The 12,614-nt window shown below is 45.6% G+C and overlaps 1 protein-coding gene across 1 annotated transcript in view; it reads right to left on the bottom strand.

Annotated features, from left to right (window-relative positions):
• Positions 1-12,614, bottom strand: part of MTARC2 (mitochondrial amidoxime reducing component 2) — a 28,969-nt gene that overhangs the window by 12,431 nt on the left and 3,924 nt on the right. The window contains exons 2-4 of the mRNA XM_080929802.1: positions 11,930-12,103; positions 1,987-2,155; positions 530-670 (exon numbers count right to left, since the gene is read on the bottom strand). Of these exons, the coding sequence (XP_080785928.1) occupies positions 530-670; positions 1,987-2,155; positions 11,930-12,103 (484 nt within the window). The remainder of the gene's footprint in view (positions 1-529; positions 671-1,986; positions 2,156-11,929; positions 12,104-12,614) is intronic.

Below are 12,614 nucleotides of genomic sequence, written 5' to 3'. Positions count from 1 at the left end.
TGTGTCTGCTGAAGCTTCTCCTGACCAAGCAACACTCTGCTGTGTGGAGGAGGCTGCAGGCAATGAAGAGAGTGGAATTTCCTGCTGTTAGATGTTGGGGAAGGCAGGGAAGAAAACTCAGACCACAGCAATGCCTGTCATGAGGCACCGCCCACTGGTGGAGCTCCGGTACCTTCACAGCCTATACTTGGGAACCTGGAAATGAAATCTTGGCACATACTCCTGGGTGCTACAAGAGAGAAGGAGGGCTGTCCTCTTTATCTTCCTTTCCTTTCCTTTTGCCTTGGCTATAGCGCAGTCTTGGCTGCAAGCTGGAATCTGGTATGCCCTGGAGCCTAAACATGAGAACGAGAACAGCGCTCCCTGGAGGCCAGGAGGCCATTAGGGGTCAGAGAGACTATAGAGAATCTGAGGAAAGGAGTCTCCCCACTACCAGCGTTGGGGGATCTGGGTTATTGCAGGAGCTCAGTTTGCTCCAAAACTGAGCGCAGCACATCTGAGTTCGATGGCCGGGACAGTGGCGCCTTACCTCCTCAAAAGCCTCACAGCCGGACACCACGATGTTTGGCCTGAAATATTCCATCTTTACTTTCTTCTTCAGCCTGGTGTTAAGGTCGACCAAGGAGGCTTCAGAGATCAGGTGGATAGGACTGCAGTCTGGGTAGGCTACCTGTGGTGGAACAGGGCACCGTCAGACCTCCCTACCCAGTGGCATTGTTTCTCCAGAACCCAGCAGAGTCCAGAAAGTTCCCTCAAGTGTGGAAGGGGAGGGCCGTGCACAGGAGAGGGAGAACAGGGCTTGTAGACAGGACATAAGCATTGAAACATGACTTCTATCCACTCGCAGGACAGGGCAGCAGCTGTCTCCTGTTATTTTATTTAATTATGTATTTATTTGAGACAGGGAATCACTATATAGCCTTGGATGTCCTAGAATTTATTATGTAGACCAGGCTGTGCTTGAACTCACAGAGAGCTGCTGCTTCTACCTCAGGCATGACAGGATAAGAGGTGTGCACCTCTACATCTGCTGTTACTCACCAGCCTGCCCTATTTCCTCGTCACAGGGAGGTGTCTGCTGCCAATCTAGAACGTTCCAGTAACAATGTCATCACCATCACCCAAGCACTCAAAACCTATTGATACCCAACACTGTTCTAGGTGGGAAAGAGCGCCCCCTGGAGCAACAAGGCAAATAAACATCATTAATAATGTCAATAATAATAAATAAACCTGCCTTAGCTTGGGAGAATCCCTAAAGTACTTGTGTCTTTTGTTTTAAGATTCCTTTATTTATTTATTACATATAATATACACTGTTTTCAGACACACCAGAAGAGGGCATCAGGTCCCATTACAGATGGTCTGTGAGCCACCATGTGGTTGCTGGGAATTGAACTTAGGACCTCTGGAAGAGCAGTCAGTGTTCTTTACCACTGAGCCATCTCTCCAGCCCCGAGGTACTTGTGTCTCTCTAGCAGGAAGTACCTTCCTGCCCATGAAATCGCTGTTCCTCTACAGGCAGCAAAGGTAGCCTGGAGGGCCTGCATCAGGAGAGGCACATTTAGTTACAGAATCTCTCTTCCACTAAGCAGCCAGCCTTCTTTCCTCTCTGGAACAAGACCTTTAGTCCAGGCTGGCCTTGAACTCACAGCAGTCCTCCTGTTGTAGTCTCCTAAGTGCTGGATTACAACTATCAGCCACCACACTCAACTTCCAGCCAGTTTCCTCCTGAGTTCTCCTCTCCCCAGAAGTCACCCCTGGCTCCACCCTTCACAAATCTCCTATACCCAGGCCTCTTTGCGCAGCACAAGTCCCCAGCACGGAGGCATCTCTCATCTCATTCCCCCTCCATCCTTAAAGCGTAGGCTGTGCCCTGGACCATCTCCCTGGCTCCCTAACTAGAGTCTTCCAAGGGCTCCTACAGAGAGAGAAGGAAGCTCAGACAGCCCAGAGTAACTGGTGGAGGGAAGTCAGTATGCTCACCTCGTAGTTCTGAAGGTAACTCTCAGACGGGTAAAGTTTCTTTGTGGTCCTTCCTTTCATTTTGGTATCAAACTGAACCAACCTATAGGCTTGTGTCTTCAGGTAGTTAGTAAACCACTGAGCCACCTCATCACCACAATCTCTGCCTTTAATGTCGAGACCAAATAGCCTGGAAGAGATATTATGGGATTACTTATGTGGACACACTGAGGGACGGTGATCTGAATGTACCAGGAGGCTGCTAAGAGGTCTTCAGAGAGGAACCGGGAAGGAGCAGAAAAGGGTCCAGGATATTATCGGGGGGAAGATATCCCCAGCTCTTACACGTATGAGTCACCTAGATGTTTGTTCACACACAGACCCTGGTCTCATGGGTTGGAATCTGAAACCTTGTGTTTCTGACACGCTTCCGGCTATCCAAGTGGCTGGCCCCTGGACCATGTAGGAATACCTAGAATTCATTCCGGTTTCTTTCTTTCGTTTCTTTTTTATATATAAAGTATTTATTTTTATTCACATTTACCTACAATTATAGAAAATGAAACAATGCAGAACATATAGAATACCCTCTTAATGAGTTCTTAGAAGCAGAGGGTTACATTGCTGCAATTCAGAGAATGCAATTTTATACACAGGAAAGTCAAGCCGTAAGAGACGAACGGCAGCTTTGTTAAATGTTTTTGCCCTATTATCAAATTTAGTTTAATGCTGGATGAAATTTAAAATATTTCTCATGAAATAATTTAACCTTTTCAAAATCTTCTAATAAACAGGTAAAGGGCACCCCCAGTACTTTAAGCATTTACAGCAATCCCAACAGTTTCATTTTAGGGGTGACTGTAGTACACGTGGCTGTTGTGCATACACAGTATGCCACCAACACTCTCCAGCAGTGAGAGCTGCAGCTCTGGTTTGTTTGTGGTGTGGGTCTGTGTTACTGGTAACGGACTGGGCCCATCAGCTGCACCAGGGCGGTGCTAGTGTAACACGTCTACTACAGCACAAAATCTAGGCCCCTAAAATAAGGACCGTCAAATTCCCAGACAATACATAATTTTTTAACTTGCACATTCAGAAGACTTTGGGGTATTTTAAAAATTGTTTTTTTTTTTTTTTTTTTTTTTTTAAAGTAATTTAGTTCCCCTCCCTCATCACAACCTGCCCTCTCTGCCCTCCGGTCGGCTGCTTAAGGGAGGCGCACCTTTGGCTGGGACTCCTCTAACCTGGTTCAGATGAGAAGCACTCACTCCCTTGGCTTGTTGGTTGCTCTTAAATAAACTAACACTTCTGCCCGTCCTTCTGTTTCCGCTATAAACTGGCGATAAGCACATTAAACCTGCCTCCTGGGAGAGGGGTGTGCGCAGGTTAGACCACACCGCGATCTCTGCTGTGCCCACGGTTTGACCTAATGACTTCCTTTACATTAGTAGCCAAAGGTTGTGAGTCCTTGACAGAGCTTGTAAATTGATATGTAAATATTTAAATTTAACTTGTGGAAGATGTAACTTCTTGAATTATATACGCTGACGTTTAAGATGGGACCATGCTTGATTTTTCCCCCCAGTGAGATCTAAATGTTGTCAGTTTGACATCCACCACGTATCCATTTTTAAAATACACAAATAAGGTTTTTCTCAGTGTCCAGGGCTGGTCAAGGTGGCTAAATTGAGATACAGGATCATTCTTCCATCACAGCAGATACATTACCGTGGTGACAATGAGACCTGGAACATATGGGGAAAAAAGATTTTTCTCCATATACTTATGGCTATTTGGTCTCTTAAAATATTTCCTTTGGACCAATAGAATTTTGTTTCATAAGAATTTATATGGGAAGACATTTGGGAGAGACTAAGTTATAATTTTGATTTGTAAGTAATTGACAATAATAAAATGGCTATGTGGTAAAGTTTGATGATTTCTAAAGATAAAGAAAGAGCACATCTCCAGATTCACAATCCTCCTGCTCTGGCTCCCCAGTGCTGAGGGCAGAGGTATGAATTACCAGGCCCAGCCCTTCCTTTCTTCTTCTATAAGCCCTGAGAATGACGGCATAAATCTCTAACTCCAGAACTCAGGGCTGCGCGGAAGTCTATCGAGTTCAAGGATAGCCTGAACCACATAGCAAAACTCCATTCATTACTATTTTGAGGGACTGGGATGGAGACAGGGTCTCACTCTGTATCTCTATCTGGCAGAAACTAGCTAAGTAGACTAAGGGGGTCTCAAACACAGATCCACTTGCCTCTCCCTCCTGAGTGCTGAGATTAAAAGCTGCATCGCCACACCTAAGTACTTTTTAAAATATAATATTCATGTATTATATTTATGTAGTAGTATCAAGGATATGGAAGATTTGTGTGTCTTCCTTGCACAGGAGCCAGACTGGCGGCTCTACATCGTTCCAATTTTAGTGTACATGTTACCGAAGGAAGAATGAGGAAGTGCTACTTTAAAACAACAGAGAAACAATAGCTAGCGGCAAGGACTTAACATGTACCAGGCCCTGGGTTCCATCCCAACACGACGTGGGGGTGGCCGGTGAGGAGCAGATGCAAACTGTGGGTTCGAGGATCTGGAAACTGATTTTTTAAAAGTTTCTTCTACCCTCCCACACCATGAAAAGTAAACACACACAGACATACACACACATGTACATACATACATGCACACACAGCCCGTGTGAATGCTATATCTGTACACTGTGAAGATGCTTAAGAAGTTCAACATAAATTCCCAGAATACTCATTAACAGCTGAACTTCTGAGCTCTTAAAGGCTCAAAATCCTCCACCTCCCAGAGCTGGGATTTCAAGCATGTACTACCAAACCCCCTGTTGTCAAGTCCTGATAACCCTCTGTTAAGGCTTCCAGGGCCCCTTCCTTCTATCTGAAACCCTTCTTAGGGCACTGCCTGGCCTCTGACTGCATCTATGGATACCTTATGGTTCTCAACTGATCTTCAGCATTCTTCTAAACCATGATCAGTCACTCTACTACACTAAGGAGTATATTCATGGTTGGGGAGAAGCAAGGGTGCCCCGTAGCTCATTCAGAACCCTGCACACATTTCCACACATGGGAGACTGTCACTGGCCCTTGGAAAAGCAGAAAGTACCCAAAAGAATAATAGAATGCCAACCAACCTGTACCATCCTGCTGATGACAGGCATTACACTACCAGGCCTTTGCCTGCTACAAAAAAAATAAATCTATATGATAAGATGTAACACTGAGCTTACCCGGTGGACCTCAGAGGATGTACAAATTGGCAGGCTCGCCTCAGAAAATGGTTCAGCATTTTCTAGAACCTCGCGTTTTGGTATGTACCTATAATCCAAGTACTGGAGACTCAGAGGCAAGAAATTTAAGAGTTTGTGCCAATTTGGGCAATACAGAGATTTCTAAGCCAATTTGAGTTGCACAGCAAGACTCTGTCTCTAAACAAACAAGTAAATAAAGAAGTGCTACATACCTACTGACTCAGGTAGCCAATACTTAAAATGCATACCTTGGGGCTGGCAAGACAGCTCAGCAGGGAAAGGGGTTACTGCCAAGTTTCACAATCTGAGTTCAATCCCTGCAATCCCACGAGGTAGAATAGCACTAGCTGATTTCACCTGAACTGTCTTCTGACCACCACACTCTACACACAGTTGTGCTCTCAGAAGACACAAGAATATTTGTAAGAGAGCTGGGAATGACTCTGTGGTTAAGAGGGCTTGCTGCTCTTTTGAAGGGCCAGAGTTCAATTTCCAGAAACCTTGTCAGTCAACTCACAGTGGCCTGAAACTCCAGCCTGGAGCTGGAATCTGACACCTATATTCTCTGAGGGTACCCAAACATATATACCCCCATACAGATAATCACCAAAACTAATGAACAGAAACCTTAAGAGAATGCCCATAGAATATTATTCATATTATAGAAGAGCACTAAACAATTTTTATGAGCATTAACAAACAGGCTGCCACGGACTCACGCAGTGGGAGCACGGTGACAGGAGGACGATCAGCCAAAAAATCTGTCAAGGAAGCTGAAGGGCAACTGTGTACTAAAGAGATTACTAATGGCTGGGGTCTTTTAAGCTACCTGAGAATAGGGAACAGGTTGCCAGGGGATCCAATCCCAAAACCAGAGGGCTGGACTTAAGTACCTTTAACCTCCAAGAAAGGGGCAGAGGCTGAGGGTTGGGTCAATCAATGGCTGATTGTTTAATCAATCACACCATGTAATAAAGTTTCCATAAAATTACAGAGGACTAGGTTCAGGAGTTTCCAATTACTGAGCACCTAGAGGTGTGTAGAGGGAGGCACATCCAACAAAGCACACAGGAGTTCAGCTTCCCACCTATACCATTCATTCCTAGCCTTTAGTGCATGCTTTATAAGTACTCAGCAAACACGAATCCAGATTTCTGTGAGGAACTCTTGCAAATAAACAGAGCCCAAGGAGGAAGTGGAGAGGCTCAGGGTTCTATCCTCATTGGCATCTGAAGTCAGGGATAGTCACACAGGACCAAGCCTTAACCTGGAAGGGAGTCAGGACTGGATTGCTGGGTGCCGACTGGTGTTTGGGACCCAGAGGTAAGAAATGAAAAGCAGGCCTCTTGCCTTCTGTACTGGCTGGTTTTGTGTGTCAATTTGACACAACTGGAGCTGTCACAAAGAAAGGAGCCTCAGTTGAGAAAATCCTCCATGAGATCCAACTAGTGATCAAGAAGGGGAGGGTCCAACCCATTGTGGATGGTGCCATCCCTGGGCTGGAGACCTGGGTCCTATAAGAAAGAAAGCTGAGCAAGCCAGGGGAAGCAAGCCAGTGAGTAACATCCCTCCATGGCCTCTGCATCAGCTCCTGCTTCCTGACCTGCTTGAGTTCCAGTCCTGACTTCCTTTGGTGATGAACAGCAATGTGGAAGTGTAAGCTGAATAAACCCTTTCCTCCCCAACTTGCTTCTTGGTCATGATGTTTGTGCAAGAATAGAAATCCTGACTAAGACACCTTCTGTGGTGTTTTGAATGAGAGTAGGCTCCACAGGCTCATAGATTTGATTAAATGGATCCCAGTTGGTGGAACAGTTTGGGAAGGATTAGGAGGTGTGGCCTTGTTGGAAGAGGTGCATCACTGGGGTGTAGGCTTTGAGGCTGCAAAAGCCCACATAATTCTTATTTAGCTCTCTGCCTGTCTGTCTCTCTGTCTCTCTCCTTCCACATTGTTCCTCGCCATGATGGATTCACCCTCTGACACTGTGGTGAATAATATCATCAATAAATATCGTCTTTTCTAAATTGCTTTGGTCATGATGTCTTTTCATAGCAACAGAAAAATAACTAAGACATCTCCCTATCTCACCTACTTCTTATGTTTGGTTCCTCTCTTCAAAATTACAAAGAAATAGAACTTCAGTTGGAGTGTGCACAGTTGAAGCCGTTGTTTTTCTTTTGTTTTTATTTTTAGTGGGAAATGATACGATTAACAAGAGAAATGCCAACGGTACCTAACTTAATTATACCAGCACATACCCATATATCAAATTACATGTGAAAATCAGATGCACCTAGCAAGTCTTTAAAGCTAGACCACGAGGCTTTTTGTTAGACCTAAAGTCATTTCTTCCTTCCTACCCCTTTAAAACATAAGAATGCGACCTGCAAGATCAAACAGTAAAGATGTTTACAACCATGCCTGAAAACCTGAGTTCAGTTTCCAGCCCTCACACGGTTGATGAACCAATCCTCAAAAACTGATTGCCAGGGAAGCCCACTGCAAGCTCAGAGATTTGGACTTTAGTCTCTCTCTCTCTCTCTCACACACACAAACACCCCAAACTCCAAGATAGGGGCCAAGGCTGAAGACTGGGCTGACCAGTAGCTAATTAATTTATCAATCACACCTATGTAATAAAAGTCCAAAGGGCCGAGTTCAGAGAGCTTCCAGATTGCTTAACACACTGTGTTGTTTGAGCTCATTAACAAGCTGGCTCAGGAAGCAGGCTGGGCTCCCTCGTGCATTTCTGACCAAAGCATGTGTGTCAGAGTGTCCTCGACGGCCCACCATGTAGGATGGGCTGCCCCCTTACTCTATGGCAGCAGTAATAGGACTGGAAACACTATACCTCAAAAGAGCTTACGGTAAACTACTTTCAACGGCTGTAACCACTGTTTGTCTCATAATATACAGGCAATGGGAGAAGGCTGAAATTCAGCCACAGACAACATGCTCAATTGGGAACTCTACCTGACAGGCTTAACTTCCCCAGAGTTCCCAAATGTTGTGAGATCCGGTTTGATGATACCAGTAATCTGTCTGTTGCTACCTGATCTTTTACTTGGAAGCTTAACCTTCAAGGGGCCCTGCTCTGCCTGGGGCTCTCTATTGGGAACTCCAGCAGGTTGTCTTCAAGGGGCTTCCCAGTTGATTTCTGCAGGATGTATTGATTTTGATTTGCTTGATGTATTTTATCAATCACAACATGGGCTAAACCATCCATAAAAGCCCAAAGGACAAGGTTCAGAGAATTCCCCAATTGCTGAACACCCAGAGGTGCAGAGATTTGTGAATTTGTATGTATGCATGTCAATTTGATGATGTATTGCTATTGTCTGTCTGTCTGTCTGTCTCTTGCTGCTCATTCCTTTACTTTGGCTTGACATGTATTTAGTCAACTCACTCACTCCAAACCCAAAATATGGCTACTGTAGATCGTTCTCTGGAACAGAATGCAGTCTCCACAGTGGAGCATTCTCAGAAAGTACACGGGCGGTCCACTCACACACCTCAACTTTTCATCTGCCTCCTCCTCCTTATCCTTGGGGTAGCCTTTGTAAGGAGCTGGCACAATGTATTCTGCATTCCGTAAGGCTCCCTAAGAAACTAAATCCAAGAGGGAGGCTGTGAATGTCAAGCCACAGTTGGTGACTGAAGTGGGAGGAGGTCTCAAGATACAAGTCCTTACCGTGTGGGATCTGAGGCTATCTCATGGGAGATGGTGCTAACCTTGGACTGTGGGACAACAGCTGGTGAACTGGTCGTTGGGGGAGAAACACCAAGACACTTAGAGCTGGTTGGAGTTTCATAGCCAGTGATGAAAACGCCCTCTTTTTTCTGCATCACGTGACCTCGCCATGCTTGCCCCTTTCTGTGTCACATGACCTCACTTTGCTTTCCCTTTTCAGTTACAAAGAAATAAAACTTCACTTGGATGGTCTGTGGTCAATGCCATTTTTTTTCTTCTTTACTTTTAGGGGGAAAAAAACTTAAATACATCCAAGAAGGCTACCAATACTTGTGGACTTGACTCAGCCGCATTTAAATTTCAAGTTAAAATAAAAGGTTGCTCAGGTAGTCTTTGAAGCTAGACCCCAAAGGCTGTTACTAAGTCTGAAGTCTTTTCCCCTTCCTCCTCCTTTATAAGACAAGCAGCAGGCTCTTTAACTGTCTCAGCATGTAGACCAGGGAGGCCTTGAACTCACAGTCCTTCTGTCCCACCTCCAGGTACTGGGATTGAGGGCATGTCCCCAAACTCCACTTACGCACAGTATTTTCAGACAATATGACATCTGTGATCATCAAACACAACTACCACTGGCCTATAATTGCCTTAAACATTTTAACACTGGTCTGGAGAAATGGCTCACGGTACCCACTGCCAAGGCTGATAACCTGAGTTCAATCCCGGGATCCGCACGGTGAACAGAGAGGACTGACTCCTTCAGGGTGTCGTCTGACCTCCACATGACGGCCTCTTTGCTACATGGTCTCTTCTCTTCCCCTTGGCATCCAGAGAGAGTTGGGTCTCCCCAGGGCTCCGTGTAAACAGGTAAAGACCCTTGCTTCGGGTGACAGTGAGTCCCTCAGGGAATACCCCCCCCTCACTTGCCACAAGTAAACATGCACCCACAAGCTTTCAGCTGCAATGTAAGTCATGGTTAATTTTTCTCTTCAACACCTGTCATTAGTGGAAAAATTAATGTCCCCTCCCCCACACAGAAACCTAGAAGGTGAATGGCTCAAATCCAGCTCACTGATAAGCTCACACCCTCTCCCCTCCCCTCCCCTCCCCTCTGTTGGGTGAGGGAGTAGGAAATCAAAGTCTGTTTTTCTCCCATGTAAAATAAAACTTGTGATGTTCACTTACAGGCTTACTAAGACAACCAGCCAAAATACTGTATTCAGCAAGGTATCACTTTTGAACTTGAGGAATCAGCAAGCAAGAATGATGGATTTCAGTTCAGACATTCTGAACAGCCATCAAGATTAAAGTCTTCCACCTTTGGAGAGTTCCTATTTGCACAAGGTTGAAAAGCTAGGCTGAGACTCTGACTCAAAAAAAAAAAAAAAAAAAAAAAAAAAAAAAAAAAAAACAAAAACAAAAACCAACAACAACAACAAAAAAACAAAACAAACAAACAAACAAAAAACTCCAGCGGATATAACCTGGTTAGAACCCCAGCATTTAAAAGCAAAAACCTCACCTGGTTACCAAGGGATCCACAACATTACATCACCCCACACCTAAGTTTTCTAACATCAAAGAGCTTTAACCCTCAGTAGCAAAAAGAAAAGAATAGAAAAGAGAAGAGGAGAAGAGGGAAGAAGAGAAAGAGAGAGAGAGAGAGAGGAAGGAAGGAAGGAAGGAAGGAAGGAAGAAAGGAAGGAAGGAAGAAAGGAAGGAAGGAAGAAAGGAAGGAAGGAAGAAAGGAAGGAAGGAAGGAAGAAAGGAAGGAAGGAAGGAAGGAAGGAAGGAAGGGAGGAAGGAAGGAATCTTAAGCAAGACCCAGCAAAGGAGGACCTACACACAAACAGATGCCCAAGCCTGAGGCCTTGCTTGGCCCTGCCCACACATGCACACACCTCCCCTAAATCCTCAGTCTCAGAGATAGACCTTACAGGTATGAAAAGTTCCCGAAGGCTCTTTATCCAGCTCTGAGAGCAACTGGTTCAGTGGTCAGTAACTTCTCTTACCTGGGTGGCAAGCTATGAAATATGCCTCCCAGGACGGGCAAGCTGGCCTGTCAAAGCTGCTGTCAGGTTTGCCTGACTTGCTGTCAAACCTGAAGACCTAAATATGATCCCCAAAACCCACACAGGAGAACTGACTTCTGCAAGTTGTCTTCTGACCTCCACACCCGCACCGCACACCCACTGCACATAATTAAATGTCATTTTTTAATTTAAAGGCCGTTCCCATCTGAATGGAAGGTGACATGCCCTGAACACAGGCATTTGTTAACTGTGATTTTAGCTTCACTATCTCTGGCCCTCCTGTGGCCAGCTACTTCTTGGAGACAATAGTCTTTGTCACAAGCAAGCATGACGTGCAAACTCTATTGAGTCCTTACCTACAGGGAATAGGTGTCAGGACTATAAGCCACACAGCTGCTATGTCCTGATGAAGTTACTCTAAAAAGCCAACCTGAAGCCTCCCTTAGGGCAGTGGTCTCTCCTTCTCCACCTTGCCTCTGGCCAGCCCTAGGCTTCCCTGTGTGGTAGCTCTACCTGCTTCTAGGAACCCATCAACATAAGTGATGGCTTTTCCTATATGGCAGTCATTCCATCATCTGCAGCTCTTAACCATCTCAGATTAAAGCTGACCCTGAGGGGTTCGATCTCCACCACCTCACAAACTGAACACGGTGGCAGGGTGATGCAGCCCTCGAGAGATAAAAACACGGTAAAGATCAAAAGTCCAAAGTTATCCTTGATTACATTAAAAAGGTTAGAAGTCAACCTGGGATGTCAGACACCCCATTCCCCCCCACCCCCAACCCCCATCTCAGAGGTAAAATCCAGTCAAAATAAAAGCTGAGTCCCGCCCTAGAGACTAACCCTCTTCAGCATTTTCCTACACTGATTTCATCGGCTACTCTTCTGACACCAACTGTGACAAATGCAAGGGGAAATCGTGTCTCTCACAGTCCCCCCACGGCCCCCAAGCAGAGCACCTGCAGTCGTGGATCTTATTGGAAGAAGGCAGCCTGAGAGGCAGAACTATCGGCTCCATGTCTGGAGCTACGAGCGTCAGGTAATTGTTCTCCAAGGTGATGGAGACCAGCACGAGGCGAGGCTCCTGGCGGGCCGTGATCATGTGTCCATCTTCCTTAACCACCATCCAGAACCTGCAGAGAGGCAGACAGGCAGACTCAGAACACCTTCCTCGTTTCTCAAGAACTTCCTCTAGGCCTCCCTTACCTCAAAACCATCCTCCACCCATCCTCCTTGAGAGCTGATGGCAGATCATGAATGTCTGGACAGATGTTGATGTAGAACTCATTGTCCCCCAAAGGAGCTCTCTCTAGCACTCACGGGGTGTCCTTTGCCACCTTACGATGCGCAAGAAGTCCTCAGCAGATGTGAGCGTATGTTCCTAGAATCCCTACACTCGCTTGATATTGAATCTCAAATGTACTTTCATGACCAAAGAAAACAGACTAAGACGCCCTGCTTTGGTTAAAACTTTTAACTTGATTATGAAAAGCCACTTTCTAGGCTCACTCTGTCTCTCGGAGCTGGCAGAACACAGTGGATCATTTGTTCCTGGGGAATTATTTATGTGCACAAGATAAAGTATCCTGAAGGAGGTGGCTGGGGTTTGTTGTGCGTGGCAGCTGTCTGAGGAAACTTCCTATT

This window comes from Micromys minutus (genome assembly GCF_963924665.1).
Source record: "Micromys minutus genome assembly, chromosome: 1".
In the NCBI taxonomy this organism is placed as follows: Eukaryota; Metazoa; Chordata; class Mammalia; order Rodentia; family Muridae; genus Micromys; species Micromys minutus.
Note: the sequence above shows the minus strand (reverse complement) of the source record. Positions and strands in the feature narration are given on the sequence as shown.